This window comes from Saimiri boliviensis, chromosome 2, assembly GCF_048565385.1.
Source record: "Saimiri boliviensis isolate mSaiBol1 chromosome 2, mSaiBol1.pri, whole genome shotgun sequence".
NCBI classification, from domain to species: Eukaryota; Metazoa; Chordata; class Mammalia; order Primates; family Cebidae; genus Saimiri; species Saimiri boliviensis.
In genome coordinates this window covers 68,652,669-68,674,534 of record NC_133450.1, presented here as the reverse complement: position 1 = coordinate 68,674,534, position 21,866 = coordinate 68,652,669, and the positions used below count along the sequence as shown (strand labels likewise).

At 43.0% G+C, this 21,866-nt stretch overlaps 1 protein-coding gene across 1 annotated transcript; it reads left to right on the top strand.

Moving 5' to 3' along the window:
* Positions 1 to 7,251: 7,251 nt before the first annotated feature.
* On the top strand, positions 7,252 to 15,110 carry PNN (pinin, desmosome associated protein). The gene is made up of 9 exons (XM_003928809.4): positions 7,252 to 7,430; positions 8,104 to 8,175; positions 8,484 to 8,552; positions 9,365 to 9,437; positions 9,546 to 9,640; positions 9,793 to 9,868; positions 11,530 to 11,685; positions 11,763 to 11,901; positions 12,631 to 15,110. The coding sequence occupies exons 1-9, from the start codon at positions 7,318 to 7,320 to the stop codon at positions 14,013 to 14,015; spliced, it is 2,178 nt and encodes a 725-aa protein (XP_003928858.1). The 5' UTR covers positions 7,252 to 7,317; the 3' UTR covers positions 14,016 to 15,110.
* Positions 15,111 to 21,866: the final 6,756 nt, after the last annotated feature.

Here is a 21,866-nt window from a genome sequence, read left to right as displayed (position 1 = left end):
GAGGCTGAGGCAGGAGAATTGCCTGAACTCAGGAGGCGGAGGTTGCGGTGAGCCGAGATCGTGCCATTGCACTCCAGCCTGGGTAACAAGAGCGAAGCTCCGTCTCAAAAAAAAAAAAAAAAAAAAAAAAAAAAAAAAAAAAAGTATCCACTTCCTGCCATGATCTTCAATATGAAAACTTGTGAAAAGAGTTTAAAATATCATAAAGCCGGGCGCGGTGGCTCAAGCCTGTAATTCCAGCACTTTGGGAGGCCGAGGCGGGTGGATCACGAGGTCGAGAGATCGAGACCAACCTGGTCAACATGGTGAAACCCCGTCTCAACTAAAAATACAAAAAATTAGCTGGGCATGGTGGCGCATGCCTATAATCCCAGCTACTCAGGAGGCTGAGGCAAGAGAATTGCCTGAACCCAGGAGGCGGAGGTTGCGGTGAGCCGAGATCGCGCCATTGCACTCCAGCCTGGGTAACAAGAGCGAAACTCCGTCTCAAAAAAATAAATAAATAAAATAAAATAAAATATCATAAAGTGTCAGATTAAATTTTTTTAAATATTGAGAAGTTATGCCAATTCCTAGTGAATTAAGCCTGAGTACACAAAAAGAATTAGAACCATTTTGACCACCAGGAATTTTCCTGTTAGTGGGGTGCAAGGGACAAGGGAAGTGAAGCAAGGGAAAAACAAGATACACTTGATCCGAAAAATACAGACTAATCAAAGGATTAGCTGAATGGAAAAGTGTTACAGAATTCAGAAAAGTAATGTGACTAAAGGATGGAGTTCCTTTTTTTTTTTTTTTTTTTTTTTTTTTTGTGAGCCGGAGTTTCGCTCTTGTTACCCAGGCTGGAGTGCAATGGCGCGATCTCGGCTCACCGCAACCTCCGCCTCCTGGGTTCAGGCAATTCTCCTGCCTCAGCCTCCTGAGTAGCTGGGATTACAGGCACGTGCCACCATGCCCAGCTAATTTTTTGTATTTTTAGTAGAGACAAGGTTTCACTATGTTGACCAGGATGGTCTCGATCTCTTGACCTCGTGATCCACCCGCCTCAGCCTCCCAAAGTGCTAGGATTATAGGCTTGAGCCACCGTGCCCGGCTGGAGTTCCTAATAACCTACAGCAGTGTGAGACACCTGTAGGAATTATCTCACTGCATGTGCAAATGAAGCCACATGCTACATCATAGTATGTACATCTTTTTTTTTTTTTTTTGAGGAGGAGGAGTTTCGCTCTTGTTACCCAGGCTGGAGTGCAATGGCACGATCTCGGCTCACCGCAACCTCCGCCTCCTGGGTTCAGGCAATTCTCCTGCCTCAGCCTCCTGAGTAGCTGGGATTACAGGCACACACCACCATGCCCAGCTAATTTTTTGTATTTTTAGTAGAGACGGGGTTTCACCATGTTGACCAGGATGGTCTTGATCTCTTGACCTTGTGATCCACCGGCCTCGGCCTCCCAAAGTGCTGAGATTACAGGCTTGAGCCACCGCGCCCGGCAGTATGTACATCTTAATTTGGCAAATTCAACCTTAAGCATATTGCTTAGCCTGTGATTAGTTCTTTCCTTGGTAATTCACAAAACAATTTTTTTTTCCCCCAAATGTCTCCGTTGTTTTCCTCAAATTAACATATTGAGTTTTCTCAAATTGTTAACAATAACCTCAACTTTTCTTGCCCAGGCCGGGTGTGGTGGCTCACGCCTGTAATCCCAGAACTTTGGGAGGCCAAGGCGGGCAGATCACGAGGTCAGGAGACCAGCCTGACCAACATGGTGAAACCCCATCTCTACTAAAAATACAAAAATTAGCCAGGTGTGGTGGCGCACAACTGTAATCCCAGCTATTCGAGAGGGTGAAGCAGGAGAATCACTTGAAACTGGGAGACAGAGGTTACAGTGAGCTGAGATCATGCCACTGCACTCCATCCTGGGCAACAGACCAAGACTTCGTCTCAAAAAACAAAACAGACTAGGCTGGTCCTAAGGTAGTGAGTTATCTCAATTGATTGTTCACAGTCAGTTACAAATCGAACTGCCTGTTCTACTCTTTCCCTCCTTCTCACTACTGCACTTGACTAGTCTTTAAAAAAAAAAAAAAAAAAAAAAAAAAAAAAAAAAAAAACAAGGCTGGGTACAGGGGTACAGTAGCTCACGCCTATAATCCCAGCACTTTGGGAGGCCGAGATGGGTGGATCACGAGGTCAAGAGATCGAGACCATCCTCGTCAACATGGTGAAACCCCATCTCTACTCAAAATACAAAAATTAGCTGGGCATGGTGGCACGTGCCTGTAATTCCAGCTACTCAGGAGGCTGAGGCAGGAGAATTGCCTGAACCCAGGAGGTGGAGGTTGCGGTTAGCCGAGATCGCGCCATTGCACTCCAGCCGGGGTAACAAGAGCGAAACTCCGTCTCAAAAAAAAAAAAAATGATCATGTTCTAAAATTGTAATTGTGAGCTGGGCATGGTGGCTCACGCCTGTAATCCCAGCACTTTGGGAGGCTGAGGCGGGCGGATCACGAGGTCAAGAGATCGAGACCATCCTGGTCAACATGGTGAAACCCCGTCTCTACTAAAAATACAAAAAATTAGCTGGGCATGGTGGCACGTGCCTGTAATCCCAGCTACTCAGGAGGCTGAGGCAGGAGAATTGCCTGAATCCAGGAGGCGGAGGTTGCGGTGAGCCGAGATTGCGCCATTGCACTCCAGCCTGGGTAACAAGAGCGAAACTCTGTCTCAAAAAAAAAAAAAAATTGTAATTGTGGTAGGTTTTTTTTCTTTTAAATCATGTTCCTTCTTTTTTTTTTTTTTTTTTTTGAGATGGAGTTTTGCCCTGTTGCCCAGGCTGGAGTACAATGGCATGATCTTGGTTCACCGGTAACCTCCACCTCCTGGGTTCAAGCGATTCTCCTGTCTCAGCCTCCTGAGTAGTTGGGATTATAGGCATCTGCTACCACGCCTGGTTATTTTTGTAATTTTTACTAGAGACAGGTATTCTCCATGTTGGCCAGGCTAGAGTTTAGTGGCACTCCAGGTGATCCCACTCTCAGGCAATCGGCCCGTGTCGGCCTCCCAAAGTGCTCACACATTACAGGTGTAAGCCACCACACCCGGCTAACACATTCCTTCTAATGTTTGGATGAGTTTATTCCATTTATCACATAAATCCAGCATAAAAGTTCCACTTAAGCCTTTGAGAAAACTAAATAGTGTAATTTTGAAGAGTATTTTGCCGTAATAACCAATTTTTCCAGCACTAAATTTTCCCTTACGTGAAATCAGGTCCTTTATGTCTAGACTACATTCTCGCCCTCATCACAACCATCAAGAAAAAGGAGTCCAAGTCCAACACACAAGTCAAAAAGAAAGTAGTTGGCCAGTTTATCAAGGTTGACTTCTCCAACCACAATAACATGAGGTTTTTTAAGTCTGTTTTTGGATTGAAAGGAAACTAATATTTAATGAGGACCTACTAAATATTGAACACAGCATCCTACTGCTCCTTCTCCATAAAGCAGACTATTAAATTGCCAAGGCTCCTAGGAATAGATCCTATGGAAGCAGGAATAGACTCTGTGTGTGTGTGTGTGTGTGTGTCTGTGTGTGTGTCTGTGTGTGGCGCCCGCGTGCATGTGTATTTTGTTTGAGACAGAGTCTCATTCTGTTGCCCAGGCTAGAGTGCAGTGGCGTAGTCTTGGCTCACTGCCTGCAAACTTACAAACTTCACCTCCCCTGGCTCAAGCAATTCTGCCTCAGCCTCCTAAGGAACTGAGACTACAGGCGCTTGCCACCACACAGTACTAATTTTGTATTTTTAGTAGAGACCATGTTTCATCATGTTGTCCAGACTGGCCTCGAACTACCAACTTTCAAGTGATCTGCCCGCCTCGGCCTCCCAAAATGCTGGGATTACCAGGCGGACCACACATGGAAACATTCTTACACTTGCTGAATAGGGTGTACTATTATCACACTCTCATGCCTCAGGTACTGCCTAAGATTGTACACAGAGCTGTAATAAGATCAATGAGGCTAAGTATGCTCACAATCAGAATTAAATAATTGTCAATTCTCATCCCCATTATTCATCTCTGCATTTTTTTCTTCTACAGCACTTCCTCCTAACATGCTATACAATTTATTTTTTTATTGAGACACTGTCACTCTGTTGCCCAGGCTAGAGTTCAGTGGCACGATTTCCACTCACTGAAACCTCTGCCTCCCTGGTTCAAGCGATTCTCCTGCCCCAGCCTCCCAAGTAGCTGGGATTACAGGCAAGCACCACCATATCCGGCTAATTTTTGTATTTTTATTAGAAACAGGAATTTGTCATTTTGGCCAGGCTGGTCTTGAACTCCTGACCTCAGGTGATCCACCTGCCTTGGCCTCCCAAAGTGTTGGAATTACAGGCGTGAGCCACTGCATCTGGCAAATTTACTTGTGTTTATAATCTGTATCCACAATTACTCCTGTAAAGTCTTTTCAGAGAGAACTTATTTTTTAGAGATGGGTCTCGCTCTGTAGCCTAGGCTGGAGTGCAGTGGTGCGATCAGAGTTCACTGCAACCTAAAACTCTTGGGCTCAAACAATCATTCCACTTCAGCCTCCCCAGTACAATTTTTAAGTTTTTATTTTATTTTATTTTATTTTTTATTTTTATTGTTATTTTTTGTTTTGAGACAGAGTTTCGCTCTTGTTACCCAGGCTAGAGTGCAATGGCGCGATCTCGGCTCACCGCAACCTCCGCCTCCTGGGTTCAGGCAATTCTCCTGTCTCAGCCTCCTGAGTAGCTGGGATTACAGGCACGTGCCACCATGCCCAGCTAATTTTTTGTATTTTTAGTAGAGAAGGGGTTTCACTATGTTGACCGGGATGGTCTTGATCTCTTGACCTCGCGATCCACCCGCCTCGGCCTCCCAAAGTGCTGGGATTACAGGCTTGAGCCACCGCGCCTGGCCTTAAGTTTTTATTTTTAGAGACAGGATTCTTGCTATGTTGCCCAGACTGGTCTTAACTCCTGGCTCTAGCAATCCTCCCACCTCAGTCTCCCACATATCTGGGATTACAAGCACAATCCACTGGACCTGCTCAGAGATCTTTATTGTACAATGATACATTCAAGTGACTAGATGGCACCTTACACATGGTGGGCACTCAATAAGTTTTTAATTGAACTAATGAATGATCATGGCTCCTTTGGAAGCCTACAAACTCCACACAAGAAGGAATCACAACCATCTTGTTCTAGGTTTTATTTTCAAAGCCTAGCTTACTACTGACACAATGGAGGCACTAAAAAGTGGCTGAAGTAAAGAGGTAGCTTGAGTTAATTTTTTTTTTTTTTTTTTTTTTTTTGAGATGGAGTTTCGCTCTTGTTACCCAGGCTAGAGTGCAATGGCGCGATCTCGGCTCACCGCAACCTCCGCCTCCTGGATTCAGGCAATTCTCCTGTCTCAGCTTCCTGAGTAGCTCGGATTACAGGCACGCGCCACCATGCCCAGCTAATTTTTTGTATTTTTAGTAGAGACTGGGTTTCACCATGTTGACCAGGTTGGTCTCGATCTCTCGACCTTGTGATCCACCCGCCTCGGCCTCCCAAAGTGCTGGGATTACAGGCTTGAGCCACCGCGCCCGGCATAGCTTGAGTTAATTAATACACTGGGCCCACTAATGCTTTGTACAAGAAAGATAGATACCTAGCTGAGATTACTTGTAGCATTGTTTCTGTGGAAAAATGTTTTTTGTTTGTTTGTTTGGGACAGAGTCTCACTCTGTCACACAGGCTGGAGTGCAGTGGTGCAATCTCGGCTCACTGCAACCTCTGCATCCTGGGCTAAAGCGATCCTCCTGCCTCAGCCTCCCGAGGAGCTGGGATTACAGGCATGCACTACCACTACCGGGTAATTTTTGTATTTTTAGTAAAGGTGGGGGTTTCACCATGTTGGCCAGGCTGGTCTCCAACTCCTGTCTCAGCCTCCCAAAGTGCTGGGATTACAGGCATGAGTCACTGCGCCCGGCCTGTGAAAAATTGTTTTCTGAGCTTCAATTTGTATATATATGTATAGAACCAAACCAGTTCCCACATTGGCAGTGCAGGTAGGGCAGAACACACACAGATCCCACTAACAATAGGGCCACTCTCTTAAGCCTGGTCTTAACCAGCTCTAGGCCAGGTGAAGAGGCTAACTCAATCATGACTGCCTGTCTGGCGATTGCTTTCTTTTCAGATGCTCAGGGTCTAATCAAGAGACTAATTCTCAACTGGCCTGACCCAGAGACAGTTATATTATCTCGTCTCAATTTCCTTATCAGTAATAACAGGCATTTTAGTCTCACTTTTAGTTTGTGAGGAATAAGGCATGTAGAAGGTTTCACAGAGGGTCTGGAACAAAACCACCTCCTAACAAATGTTAGCCATTATGATTAATATTTTTCCTAGTTTTTATTTTTGTCTTCCCTCTGCTCAATTTAACCTACTCAGGCCGGGCGTGGTGGCTCACGCCTGTAATCTCAACACTTTGGGAGGTCAAGGCCGGCGAGGATCACCCGAGGTCGGGAATTCGAGACCAGTTTGACTTAACAGGGAGAAACCCCGTCTCTACTAAAAATACAAAATTAGCCGGACGTGGTGGCAAATGCCTGTAATCCCAGCAACTAGGGAGGCTGAGGCAAGAGAATTAGTTGAACCTGGGAGGCGCAGGTTGCAGTGAGCGGAGACAGCGCCATTGCACTCCAGCCTGGGCCACAGAGCAAGATTCCGTCTCAAAAAAAAAAAAAAAAAAAAAAAAAAAAAAAAAAACCTAACCGCGGAAAGCACGCGCCTACCCGCTTTCTGAGCATGCGCACCAACAGAATGGCCGCGCCCTTCCCTAATTAAATCATTAACCAAGGCGAGGGGAAGGAGGAAAAGGAGGCTTGGCTGAGTCCTCCCGTGGTATGATTAGGTTAAAATGAAGTAAGGCACATTACATCATAGGTTAAAATGCCTGGAAAACTCCGCGGTCTCCTTGCCAGAACTGCACGCTCGCGAGCCCAAGTCTCCGAGAACTCAGGGATTGTCAAACCCGCCCTGCCTCTGCGCTAGCAGCGAGATTCAGGCATCGGCAGCTAACTGGAGAGGGAGATTACTGCCTACCCGACTTTTCATTGGCCCAGAGTCACAAAGGCTGCCGGTTCTCCCCCTTCCGGTCGCTGAGTGGTTGAGGCCAGAAAACAACGCTCATCGTCATTGGCTGATCCGGGCTGTCAGTCGTTTCTCGCCTGGGCGGCGCGGCGCGGCCCGGCGCGGCCTGTAGAGCAGTCGCCAAGTCTGCTGCAGAGAGAAGATGGCGGTCGCAGTGAGAACTTTGCAGGAACAGCTAGAAAAGGCCAAAGAGAGCCTTAAGAACGTGGATGAGAATATTCGCAAGCTCACCGGGCGGGATCCGAATGACGTGAGGTAAGAGCCTAACGGGAACTCGGACTCGAAGAGGCAGCCCTCAGGTCGGGGCAAATTGGGGGTGGGGAAGGCGCCCAGTCTTCAGAAGGTTGGAACCTCGAGGCCTGTTCGCTGGGCGGCGGTAGAACCCTGTACTCGCTGAGGTGGAGAGGCCCCAGGCCCCACAGTAGAGCCCTGGTCTCCGGTCCTTGAGGAAGGAGAGCGACGCCTGGGTGCGTCGGCATGTTTTCTCTGCCTTTGAGAAGACTCGGACTGCTGATTCCCGCCCTCGGCCCTGCAGGCCCGGAACTGCAGCACAAAGCCCCTTACCGCTCCGGCGTACACCCAGCCCAGGGCTGGCCCCGAGACTCTGCCAGGACGCGACCCGCCGTCTCATCCCTGCTTCATGCCCACGTGCAGCTTCTTCTGGGATCGCGGGATGGGGACCTGATCCAGGGTTGTTAAAGGTGCGGGGGCATTGAGGTGAATGTAATTTCTGTGATACTGGTCCTGGAGAAACGAGGAAGTTAAATGAAATGGTACTTCTTGTCCTGTTTCAGACGCTTGGATTTATTTGAAACTATCTTTTTGGAACTTTGGTGATTTTCTCCTTAGGATCCACGTCTCTGAAAGTATGTGGTGCAACCAAATATGTCTACATAGGATATTGTACTGATTTATAAATCTCTTACAGGCCCATCCAAGCCAGATTGCTGGCCCTTTCTGGTCCTGGTGGAGGTAGAGGACGTGGTAGTTTATTACTGAGGTAAGATTTCCCTTGGACTTTACTCATACTGAAACTACTGGTACTTTTTATATTAAGGATACTGCTTTGAACAGAACTTGAGATAAAGTCAACCCAGTGTTTGTCTTTGTTTTGTTTAATGTTTGTGACAGATTAGTTTTCTTTGTAAGTAAATATAGTTACCCTGAAAAACTAGAAGTTGAAGAATATATCAAGTGTACCAGTTTTGTGTGAACTTAAAAGTTCAACCATACCATATTCTCTTGTCAAATGTAAATACCATTTACCTTGCATTTCAAGTGCTTTATGTTAAACATTTTTAATTTCAGGCGTGGATTCTCAGATAGTGGAGGAGGACCCCCAGCCAAACAGAGAGACCTTGAAGGGGCAGTCAGTAGGTAGGTTTAAAAAAAGATTGCTGAAGGCCTCTTTAGTTTCTGAGGTAGCACACAGATATAAATACTTGTTAATAATAATGTTGTTTGAGCAGTATTGGAATTGAGTAGTACACCACTTTCCCCCCAAGTTTGCTTGGTATTTGCCTGAACTGAGATAAACAGTATCCCTCAAAACACAGTTCTGCACTCATGATAACCCAAATTTTATCAAAATAAAAGGTAATGTGAAGAGTAAAATTGGAAAGATTGTCAATTAGTACCATTTTTTCTGACTTGTACTTGAAAGATTTAACCAGCTTGAAATAGTTGGAAAAGACAGGAGAGCAAAGTTGTTTTGGGCATTAGTTTACGTATTTTATCCTTTCTCTTCTGGATGAAAGAATAAAATGGGATGGAGACTTAATAGAACAAAGCTTCTGGAAACTAGTCCTAGAAATAGAGGACATGTGCCCTTGGTGGGCAGTTACATAAATATTTCAGCAGTCTTTTAAATTAATTTTTGGCCAGGCGCCATGGCTTATGTCTATAAGCCCAGCATTTGGGGAGGCCAAAGCTGGCAGATTGCTTGAGCCGAGGAGTTCAAGACCGATCTGGGCACATGGTGAAATCTCATCCCTACAATAAGTACAGAAACGTTGGCCATGCCTGCTGTCTCCTGCCTGTATAGTCCCAGCTACTTGAGAGGCTGAGGTGAGAGGATCACCTGAGCCCAGGAGGTCGAGGCCACAGTGAGCCATGTTGGTGCTACTGCACTTCACCTTGGGTGCTATAGTGAAATCCTGTCTCAAAAAAATTAATTTTTTCTATAATAGGCTGGGCGGGGAACGTCGGACCAGAAGAGAATCACGCCAGGAAAGTGACCCAGAGGATGATGATGTTAAAAAGGTATTGAGATTGAAAGGACTTAAATGAATATGATACTTTCACTTTACTGCATTTAAAAGCATACCACCCATATTCTAGTTAAATTACTGAGATTTGATTTTTCTGCAGCCAGCATTGCAGTCTTCAGTTGTAGCTACCTCCAAAGAGCGCACACGTAGAGACCTTATCCAGGATCAAAATATGGATGAAAAGGGAAAGCAAAGGTAACCCTCTGGAGAAAAAAACTACTGTGGATTAATGTAGTTATAAGAAAAATTAAGGGATTGTTCAAGTGCCCTGTAGTATTTCTTAGAAAATGATGGGTTTAAATGAAATGGATCATGGTGACATTAAATTTTTTTATTCTGTTCTTTAGGAACCGGCGAATATTTGGCTTGTTGATGGGTACCCTTCAAAAATTTAAACAAGAATCCACTGTCGCTACAGAAAGGGTATTTATCCAAGTTTTGTTTTATATCATATATTGAAGTTGTCAGAGTAGTAGATTAACATTTTTTGAAAAAAGCCTCTTCCAGGCATGGTTGCTCACGCCTGTAATCCAAGCACTTTGGAGGCCAAGGCTGGCGGATCACCTGAGGTCGGGAGTTCAAGACCAGCCTGACCAACATGGTGAAACCCTGTCTTTAAAAAAAAAAAAAAGCCTCAAAGCTCTTTTAAGACTTAATTGTGGCTCAGCATGGTGACTCACGCCTGTAATCCCAGCACTTTGGAGGCCGAGGTGGATGGATCACGAGGTCAGGAGTTTGAGACCAGCCTGGTCAACATGGTGAGACCCTGTCTCTACTAAAAATACAAAAAAATTAGCAGGGTATGGTGGCAGGTGCCTGCAATCCCAGCTGCTCAGGAGGCTGAGGCAGGAGAATTATTTGAACTCAGGAGGCGGAGGTTGCAGTGAGCCAAAATGGCGCCATTGCCCTCCAGCCTGGGCTATGGGGCAAAACTCCATCTCAAAACAAAACAAAACAAAAATACTTAATTATAAGCCTAAAATAAAGCCAAGTAGAAACTTGGTTTAACAGCCTTACTTAAACATGTGTTGCAATGTAAAAGTTGTTGATGTGTCTAATAATGGTGAAATTTAGATATGTTAAAAAAAAGCCTCAGTCTCCATTTCCTGAAAGACAAATCACAGTCAGTACCAAGTGCTAAGTTCTAATTAGTTGGTATACTGGATTGAAAACTTGAAGTGGTTGGGAACGGTGGCTTACGCATCTAATCCCAGCACTTTTGGAGGCCAAGGCTGGTGGATCACCTGAGGTCAGGAGTTGGGAGAATCACTTGAACCTGAGAGCTGTGTGTTGTAGTGAGTGGAGATCACACCATTGCACTCCAGCCTGGGCAAGAGGAGCAAAACTGTGTCTCAAAAAAAAAAAAAGGTGAAGCATATGCAGATACTTTTTTTTTTTTTAAAGACAGGGTCTTATTCAAACAGTTGGGGTGCTGCAGTGGCCTAATCTTGGCTCGTTGCAACCTGTGCTTCCTGGGCTTAAGCAGTTCTCCAGCCTCAGCCTCCTGTGTAACTGGGATTATAGGCCCAATGCCTGCCAAAAAATATTATTATTATTATTTTTTTTTTTGTAGAGACCTGGTTTCACCATATTGCCTGGGCTGGGCTGAGCTCAAAGCATTTCGCCTGCCTTGGCCTTCCAGAGTGCTGGAATGATGGACAGGCATGAGCCAACTTGTTCAGCCTGCAGATACCTTTACATAGTTTAAAAAAAAAAAAAATTGGGATGGAGTTTGGCTCTTCTTGCCCAGGCTGGAGTGCAGTGGCATGATCTCAGCTCACTGCAGCCTCAGCCTTCTGGGTTCAAGTGATTCTTTTGCTTCAGCCTCCCAAGTACCTGGGATTACAGGCATATATGACCACACCCTGTGAATTCTTTTGTATTTTTAATAGAGATGGGGTTTTACCATGTTGGTCAGACTGGTCTTTAACTCCTGACTTCAGATGATCACTCGCCTTTGTAATGTTTCTCATAATTAGGATGTGTAATAATAGTTTTTTATTATAATTGAACTGAAATCAAATATACCTTGTCTTGTATCTATTTTAACACATAAGTATTAAAGCAAGATACTTAATTTTTAGCAAAAGCGGCGCCAGGAAATTGAACAAAAACTTGAAGTTCAGGCAGAAGAAGAGAGAAAGCAAGTTGAAAATGAAAGGAGAGAGCTGTTTGAAGAGAGGCGTGCTAAACAGACAGAACTGCGGCTTTTAGAACAGAAAGTTGAGCTTGCGCAGCTGGTGAGTAATAATACGAAATTGAAAGATTGGTAATCCTTCAGGTTTACAAAAGCACTGATCTTTTACCTTTTCTTTAGCAAGAAGAATGGAATGAACATAATGCCAAAATAATTAAATATATAAGAACTAAGACAAAGCCCCATTTGTTTTATATTCCTGGAAGAATGTGTCCAGCTACCCAAAAACTAATAGAAGAGTCACAGAGAAAAATGAATGGTAAGTACATGAAGACGTCCGTTGAATTTTTCTTAGTAGGTAAGGTAATACATTCATATGTACACATTTGTTTGTTTTCTAAAATAATTGTGATTCAGTGGTTGATTTGCTGTGTTTGGTTTTTTTAAATAAAAGATAAGATATTCTGAGATGCTGATGAGTTGGTAATATAGGAATATTTGTTTTCATGATGGAATTTAATCTGCAAGTTATCTTGTAGGCAGTGCTTATGCATCTGTATTCCTTAAGCATTTGTGTAAGATTGTTTTTTTTTGTATGCTACATTTAGTGTCCTGATAAAATGCTAATAAAACAAGACAAACGTGAATATCAACAGTTTCTAGCTGGAACACAGATGGAAGGATAGACACTGATGAGATGATGATTTGTCTCTTTGGGATCAAAAAAAAATTGATATATATGATTTTATGTCAAAACTGGTTCTGTTTTACAGAAGTTTTATTTTTCGTCAAACATAATAAAGATTGAACTTCATCGGTTAGAAAGTATCTAGTTTTGTCCACCACTAATTTCTAGTATGTAGATTTCCCATGGATCTTTGCTTGTTTAATTTTATGTCAGTTTGTGATTATAATTGCCATAATCTTTTGTCATCATCACTACAAAAACAAAGATGAAGCTTAATAACAATTTGTGACCAGTTGTAAAATTGTGGCTTTGAATTTTCTTAATCAGTAAATTTTACACATGCAAATTTTTATTTTTTAGCTTTGTTTGAAGGTAGACGCATTGAATTTGCAGAACAAATAAATAAAATGGAGGCTAGGCCTAGAAGACAATCAATGAAGGAAAAAGAGCATCAGGTGGTGCGTAATGAAGAACAGAAGGCGGAACAAGAAGAGGGTAAGGTGGCTCAGCGAGAGGAAGAGTTGGAGGAGACAGGTAATCAGCACAATGATGTAGAAATAGAGGAAGCAGGAGAGGAAGAGGAAAAGGAAATAGCGATTGTTCATAGCGATGCAGAGAAAGAACAGGAGGAGGAAGAACAAAAACAGGAAATGGAGGTTAAGATGGAGGAGGAAACTGAGGTAAGGGAAAGTGAGAAGCAGCAGGATAGTCAGCCTGAAGAAGTTATGGATGTACTAGAGATGGTTGAGAATGTCAAACATGTAATTCCTGACCAGGAGGTAATGGAAACTAATCAAGTTGAAAGTGTAGAACCTTCAGAAAATGAAGCTAGCAAAGAATTGGAACCAGAGATGGAATTTGAAATTGAGCCAGATAAAGAATGTAAATCCCTTTCTCCTGGGAAAGAGAATGTCAGTGCTTTAGACACGGAAAAGGAGTCTGAGGAAAAAGAAGAAAAAGAATCTGAGCCCCAACCTGAGCCTGTGGGTCAGCCCCAGCCTCATCCTCAGCCCCAGCCCCAATCTCAGTCTCAGCCCCAGCCTCAGCTTCAATCTCAGTCCCAACCAGTACTCCAGTCCCAGCCTCCCTCTCAGCCTGAGAATTTGTCATTAACTGTTTTACAGCCAACACCCCAAGTTACTCAGGAGCAAGGGCATTTACTGCCTGAGAGGAAGGAGTTTCCTGTAGAGTCTGTGAAACTCACTGAGGTACCAGTAGAGCCAGTGTTGACAGTACATCCAGAGAGCAAAAGCAAAACCAAAACTAGGAGCAGAAGTAGAGGTCGAGCTAGAAATAAAACAAGCAAGAGTAGAAGTCGAAGTAGTAGCAGCAGTAGTTCTAGTAGCAGTTCAACCAGTAGCAGCAGTGGAAGTAGTTCCAGCAGTGGAAGTAGTAGCAGTCGAAGTAGTTCCAGTAGCAGCTCCAGCACAAGTGGCAGCAGCAGCAGAGATAGTAGCAGCAGCACTAGTAGTAGTAGTGAGAGTAGAAGTCGGAGTAGGGGCCGGGGACATAATAGAGATAGAAAGCACAGAAGGAGCGTGGATCGGAAGAGAAGGGATACTTCAGGACTAGAAAGAAGTCACAAATCTTCAAAAGGCAGTAGTAGTAGAGATATAAAAGGATCAAAGGATAAGAATTCCCGGTCCGACAGAAAGAGGTCTATATCAGAGAGTAGTCGATCAGGCAAAAGATCTTCAAGAAGTGAAAGAGACCGAAAATCAGACAGGAAAGACAAAAGGCGTTAATGGAAGAAGCCAGGCTTTCTTAGCCATTCTTTGCAGCAGAAGATTTCTTGATGTAAAAGGATTACCTTTCCTTGTAAGGAGGATGCTGCCTTAAGAATTGCATGTTGTAAAAAATCTTTTTGGAAAATAGACTGTTTGTTTACCAGACATTCTTGTACTTTTTGCATAATTTTGTAAGAGTTATTTATCAAAATTATGTGAGGTCCCAAAATATGTAAAAATGATAATAATAAAAAAAGATTAACATCCCTTGTCATCTTTTTTAAATATCCTATACTCTTCAGTAAGAATCTGTATATTTTAATAGGCAAATCTTTAAGTCTGTTCCCTTCTAATTCTGTATCATACATTGCTTTTGTAGAAATAAATGTGTGTTTATTTCATTATTTTCGAGATGTCCTCGTTGACACTTGTACAATAAATATCCTCCTTATTGCTTTCAGCTTTTAACACTAGATAGTGCACGTGATTAGAATGTTTTTGAAGGTTTCCTCATTTTTATTTGCCTTAGACAATTTTGAGTTGTCAGAGTCAAATCTTTGCAGCTTTGATGGGGAACAGTTCCCTTTAAAATCATTTGCTATTTTCAAATCTCCCTTATTGTTTTAATCTAAGCATTTCCTGCCCATTTCTCATTTTAACCATATATTTGGTAGATACCTTTAAACAGTATGATCTGGTTGGCATTTTCTTCCTGATGATGAAAGCATCATTCTTTTATCTTCACGGTTACTTGTGTGATTTATAGCATATACGTCTGTTAAAGAAAATCACTTCTTTTTAGGGGAGGGAGTTAAAGTATCTTTCAGACTTGGTTTTTGAGTTCGTGTCTTGTCTTAACTTTTGTGTTGGCTCTAACTGAAACATGCCAATATGTGTTTTCAAGAATTTTGTTTAAGGAAGTATTGTATGGAAGTCTACAAAATGAAGGAAGTTCATCTAGGCTTTAATATGTAAGCAAGATAACACACAAGTGTACCAAGTGATTATTAACTTTGTTGTTTTACAAATTTGTATGAACTTGGAGTATCTGTTGCCCATTACTATACATGTGCAAATAAATGTGGCTTAGACTTGTGTGACTGCTTAAGACTAGTACTTGTATTAACTTTCTGATGCTTTATACAAGAGAGCACTTAAATTACAAATGACCTTTTTTGAGTTTAACATTGTAGCTTTAGCCTTGACGGAATATTCATTATGCCTTCCCTTGACAAGCAAATGGTTACAGTGAAAACATGAAGAAGTATTTCCAATTAGTTTTTGTGTATGTAACTCATTTGTGTAAGTGGATATGTTAAAAGATCTCTTTTTTTAAAAAAAAATCCTTTTATTGGAGTAATTATTAAAACAGTAAATGCATAGGACTTTGCAGAGCAATATGTATCCGTGAGCCAGTTCCACCACTAGTATCTTCATCTATGGCTTATTCAGCAAAATGTTTTATTTCCTGTGTTCCCTGGCAGGAAAGCGGTTGGTAAATAGTGAATTAAAGGGATGATCATATAATTTACCCTGGTTAAAAAGCACCTTATTTGATGACTATTTGTATGCACTAAGATCCTTTGTACAAATTAACTTTTGTCCACTCATCTATACCTGGAAAATTTGAACAGTTTTCATGTTGCTTATAGAAAAGACGTTTTGGCTTGAAGCTCTACTATTGGAGGGGTGGTAATGGAAGTATATTGAATGCTTGAGGGGACAGGAGTACTTTTCAATGATTTCAGTTAAGCACTACTGGTTGTAATATATGAAAGGATTTTTTCTTATTTCTGTATGGAATGCTTGATGAATTTGCATGTCATCTTTGTCTAGGGGTCATTTAAATCTGTCTTTTATTTTTGGAGACAGGGTCTTACACTTTCAGGTAGGCTGGAGTGCAGTGCACAGTCCATCTGACTTGCAGCCTCAGCCTCCTGGGCTCAAAGGATCCTCTCACCTCAGCCTACCAAGTAGTTAGGACTACAGGTGTGTACCACCATGCCCAGTTAATTTTTTAGTTTTTTACAGAGACGGGATCTCACTACATTGCCCAGGCTGCTCTCAAACTGGGCTCAAGTGATATTCCTGCCTTGGCCTCTGAAAGTGGTAGGATTATAGGCATGAGCCACCACTCTTGGCCTATGTGGCCTATGTTGTTCCGATTTTAGTATGTGCTGCTGAATAAAGCACAGGAATTTTAGTAACATCGTACTGACATTTTAAAGTGGTATGCATTTTTAGATTGGAAGCTTTAATTTTTAAAAATAAGATTTTAGGTTTTTTGTGTTTCTGAGCTGTGCTTTATCGTTGAACTAAAATTTTACGGAACTTATGTTGAACCATGGAATTGTACACTTGACACAAGGAATAAGTTAGAATATCAAAGTGATGACACTTTCCTAGGGGGAGAAGACATGCAGTAGTCCTCCTCCCAGATTACTAGTGTTTATGGTTGAGTACAGTGGCTTATAATTCTCAACACTTTGGGAGGCTGAGATGGGAAGATTGCTCGAGCTCAGGGCAACATGGCAAAAACCTGTCTATAAAAAATAGAAAAACTAGCCTAGTGTGGTGGCATGAGCCTGAGTCCCAGCAACTCTGGAGGCTGAGGCAGGAGGATTGGTTGAGCCCAGGAGGTTGAGGCTGCAGTAGCTATGATCACACTATTGCACTCCAACCTGGGTGAAAGAGTGAGACCCTGTCTAAGAAATAACGAGAACCCAAATACTGTTTATGGAAAACTTAGGAGCTGAAAGAGGATAGAGATGGTCACTAAGGACTGAAACCAGTTTAGAGCTGTATTAGGAAAGACAGGCTAGGTGCTATGGCTCACACCTGTAATCCCAGCAAGTTGGGAGGCTAAGGCTAGAGGATGGCTTGAAGCCAGGACAAGACCGGCCTGGGCATCAGCAAGACCCTATCTCTACCAAAAAAATTTAGCCAGGTGATTGCCTGGCTAAGGTGGGAGGATTCTAACTACTTGGGAGGCTAAGGTGGGAAGATTGCTTGAGCCCAGGAGTTTGAGGTTATAAAGAGCTTTGATAGCTCCACTGTACTCCATACTGGGTGACAGACTCTCAAAAAAAAAATAATAATAATTGATACCAAGGTTTGGCTAACCACCAAAAGGTAGTTTGAACTTAAATTTCAATGAGCTATATTTCCAATCTAGGGTCATCCTGCACACTGTCTGTAGAATGATAACTATTTACACGATTACTCAGGTAACTTGGGCGAAGCAAAATCCCCACAGCAATGTATTGATATAAATTTTAAAAGGGAGTAGTGATTACATGGGCCAATGCTATTAAAATCAGTCATTTGTTTTTTTTGTTTGTTTTGTTTTTTTGAGATGGAGTTTCGCTCTTGTTACCCAGGCTGGAGTGCAATGGCGCGATCTCGGCTCACCGCAACCTCCGCCTCCTAGGTTCAGGCAATTCTCCTGCCTCAGCCTCCTGAGTAGCTGGGATTACAGGCACGTGCCACCATGCCCAGCTAATTTTTTGTATTTTTAGTAGAGACGGGGTTTCACCATGTTGACCAGGATGGTCTTGATCTCTCGACCTCGTGATCCACCCGCCTCGGCCTCCCAAAGTGCTGGGATTACAAGCTTGAGCCACCGCGCCCGGCCTTAAAAGCAGTCATTAAAAAGTGGGTTTAAAGTACATAAACAATTTCTTTTATGGCTAATATTGTGTAAGAGTTTTATGACTAGTCAGACTTTAAAATATCTTCTGAAATCTAACTGAACAAATCCAACCCATTTTCCCTTTGTGAGGTTAAAATGAATGCCATTGAATCACAAAGCCCAGAAAACTTAGCTGTGTATTTGGTTTCATACCACTAATCAGTGTAGAGGAGACTACAACTTGGTAAAAATAAACGAGAGGTATCATCTGGGAATGTTTTTCTTAAATGTCTTTCTTTGTCTCACCTAGCATTACTATTTTTTTTTTTTTTTTTTTTTTTAAACAGAGATGAGGTTTCCTCACCCTGTTGCCTAGGCTCCTCTTGAACTTCTGAGCTCGGGTGATCCTCCCACCTTGGCCTCCAAAAGTGCTAGGATTACAGGTGTGAGCCGTCATCTTCAGCCAGTCTTTTCAAAAATGGGATTTATATAATTAGGAAATATGATACTCAAATGCTTTCCAACTCTGCTTTCCATGGCCAGTTGACTACCCTATTCAAATTTGTAACAGCTGCCGCTCCTTGCCATGACTGTCCCAAAATCTTTGTTTTTTTTCCGTAACAATTAGCAGTGTATTTTGTAGTACTTTTGCTTATTGTCTGCTTCCTGATAGAATGCAAACTCCATGAAAACAGGAATTTTTAGTTTATTCCCCCCCTCATTGTTGTATTACACATACCTAAAATAGTACCTGTGCAAAACAAGTTTTCAGTATTACCAGTGAATTATGACAGGTCTCTAACATGACTTAAGTGACTTGGTCTCTGTCTTTCCCACTTTCTTGCCTCTCTTCCAGCACATCCAAATATGTTTGTTTGAAACAATGAGCCAAGTCAGATCCTGAAGTTTGTCCTCGTTGTCTTCCAAATAATGGAGACGATAGTTTCTGTGACCCTTTTTAAATAAATATTTTGTGTACTGTGCAGCTAAAGGGTGACCAGAGTGCTGCTTGTACATACTAAATCTGAAAAGGAGTATGGAGGCATCAAAATTATTTGAGGCTCTTTGTCAGATTACTCAGCCGTTTTGGAGATTTCAGATACAGCCCACCCCCTTTAAGGATCTTTGTTGACTTAGTGAACTAGTGTTGCCTCTAAGTCTCTGTTTTGATGGATGAGGAACAAAGTTATCTAGGAATCAAGATTATATAATGAAGTTTAAAAAGGGCTTTGTTTCTCTTCTAATTCCTTGAATTATGTAAATTTAGTTGCCTTACCCTCAGACTTCTTTTTTTTTTTTTTTTTTTTTTTTTTTGAGACGGAGTTTTGCTCTTGTTACCCAGGCTGGAGTGCAATGGCACGATCTCAGCTCACCGCAACCTCCGCCTCCTGGGTTCAGGCAATTCTCCTGCCTCAGCCTCCTGAGTAGCTGGGATTACAGGCACGTGCCACCATGCCCAGCTAATGTTTTGTATTTTTAGTGGAGACGGGGTTTCACCATGTTGACCAGGATGGTCTCGATCTCTTAACCTCGTGATCCACCCTCCTCGGCCTCCCAAAGTGCTGGGATTACAGGCTTGAGCCACCGCGCCCGGCCCCCCTCAGACTTCTTTTTAATCCAGGTACCTACTCTCAAACCACACTCTTTTCCTCCAATTTTCTGTATTAGACCTGCTATTTTTGATGTTCTGGACTCTTACATCAAACAATCCTGACCTTTCCAAAAATTTGCTTTTTGACAGCCAGCACATTGACTATAAGGAATGATCTTTTATTGTGGAATTCAGTATCCCCTGGTGCCCCAGAGTGAAATAGGGGTGAGTGGGGAATGGGCCACAAAATAAATGCACCCTTCAAATTTAAGTATTCTGTTAATGCCTGTTGGGCCTTTGTTCTTACAGCCTTGTGTTTCTGTTATAGGTACGTATCTGCAGAGCAGTTCGTTCAAGGCCGCTGACCTTTTTGTTAGAAATACAAAATGCATATAACTCAAGACAGTTGCAGGTGGACAGGAAAAAAAAAAAAAAAAGGAAATCCAAAATGTGGCCAGGTGCAGTGGCTCACGCCTGTAATCCCAACACTCTCAGAGGCCGAGGTGGGCAGATTGCTTGAGGTCAGGAGTTCGAGACCAGCCTGGCCAACATGGTGAAACCCCGTCTACTAAAAATGTAAAAATTAGCTGGGCTTGGTGGCAGATGCCTGTAGTCCCAGCTACTCGGGAGGCTGAGGCGGGAGAATTGCTTGAACCTGGGAGGTGGAGGTTGCGGTGAGCCAAGATTGTGTCACTACCCTCCAGCCTGGGCAATAGAGTGAGACTCTTGTCTCAAAAGAAAAAAAAAAAAAAAACCATAATGTTCTCATGCAAATGATGTGGTAATTGGATCACCAGGGAAGGCTCTGCAGGTGAAGTGACCTGGAAGAATAAAGAAAGGCTATTTAATATCTCTGAAGCATATGTTGTATTCCAGGCACTGTTCTAGTTACTGAGTTACAACAGTGAACAAAACAAAAACTTCCAAGCTTATGATTTTGAACTGAAGTTGGATAAATACCCATAACCAAAATGAGTAACTAAGGCCCAAATCTCAGTCATTGAGGTTTATTGAGCTAGCTTGAGGGCATGCCCAGGGGAAAAAAACAGCCACAGATATATCTGTGAAACAAGTTTTTTTTTTTCCAAAGAGGTTCTGAGGAGGTTTAGTATTTATACATTTTTTTTTTCTTTTTTTGGAGACAGGGTGAAACTGTCTCCAGGCTGGAGTGCAGTGGCGTGATCTTGACTCACGGCAATCTCTGACTACGTGGTTCAAGTGATTCTCCTCCCTCAGCCTCCGGAGTAGCTGGGATTAATGGCATGCACCACGATACCCACCTAAGTTTTTTGTATTTTTAGTAGAGACAGGGTTGCACCATGTTAGCCAGGATGGTCTGGATTTCCTGACCTTGTGATCCGCCCGCCTCGGCCTCCCAAAGTGCTATGATTACAGGTGTGAGCCATCAGCACCCGGCCATACCTTTTTTCCTTAAATGTCTGGAGGGTGGGAGGGTGGCAGTGAGATGAATGATTACCAACTTATGAGACTTTAGTTAGTACCCAGTAGATCTACATTTTACATAAGATAAGGTGAAGAAAAGGAAATAGAGGCAGAGGGGTGAAAGACTGATTAATATTATCTTTATTCTCTACCTGGGGAGATACGCTAGTAATTGACATGATCAACATGGAGTCTTGAAAGGACTGGTTTCTGGTTTAGCCCTTGGGGAGGAAAGCCTAATGGCAGTTGGTAAGGGAGTAGGTATAATGAGGCACGTTGGACCTCTAATCCCTTCATGGCTGTGAGCTGTTTCCAAGGTTTCTCTGGGGTCTCTGGCTAAGATGGGGTTAATTCAGTTGGGTTCTTAGAATTTTATTTTTATTTCTCAATGTAAAACCACAATTGGACAGGTGTAGTAACTCTCACCCCTGTAATCCTAGCATTTTGGGAGGCCGAGGTGGGTAGATCCGCTTGAGCCCCAGGGATTTGAGACCAGCCTGGGCAACATGGTGAAACCCATCTCTACAAAAAATACAAAAATTAGCCAGGCATGGTGGCAGGAGCCTGTAGTCCTAGCTACTCTGGAGGCGAAGGTAGGAGGATCACCTGAGCCTGGGAGGTTGAGGCTGTGGTGAGCTGTGATTGTGCCACTGCACTCCAGCCTGGCTGACAGAATGAGACTGTGTTTCAAAAAAATAAATAAGTATTTGGTAGCTCACGCCTATAATCCCAGCACTTTGGGAGGCCGAGGCGGGCGGATCACGAGGTCAAGAGATCGAGACCATCCTGGTCAACAAGGTGAAACCCCGTCTCTACTAAAAATATAAAAATTAGCTGGGCATGGGGGTGCATGCCTATAGTCCCAGCTACTCGGGAGGCTGAGGCAGGAGAATTGCTTGAACACAGGAGGCGGAGGTTGCGGTGAGCCGAGATTGCGCCATTGCACTCCAGCCTGAATAACAAGAGTGAAACTCCGTCTCAAAAAAAAAAAAAAAATACAAAAACTTAGCTGGGCATGGTGGCGCATACCTGTAATCCCAGCTACTCAGGAGGCTGAGGCAGGAGAATTGCCTGAACCCAGGAGGCGGAGGTTGCAGTGAGCCGAGATCGCGCCATTGCACTCCAGCCTGGGTAACAAGAGCAAAACTCCGTCTCAAAAAAAAAAAAAAGAACATTCTCTGTATAATTTCAATCACTTAAAATT

Excerpts from the sequence above, each read along its gene's own strand:
- PNN (XM_003928809.4), top strand. The coding sequence starts at position 7,318 with ATGGCGGTCGCAGTGAGAACTTTGCAGGAACAGCTAGAAAAGGCCAAA. Across the intron at positions 9,438-9,545 it reads AGGATGATGATGTTAAAAAG|CCAGCATTGCAGTCTTCAGT; the intron begins GTATTGAGATTG and ends ATTTTTCTGCAG. Across the intron at positions 9,869-11,529 it reads CCACTGTCGCTACAGAAAGG|CAAAAGCGGCGCCAGGAAAT; the intron begins GTATTTATCCAA and ends CTTAATTTTTAG.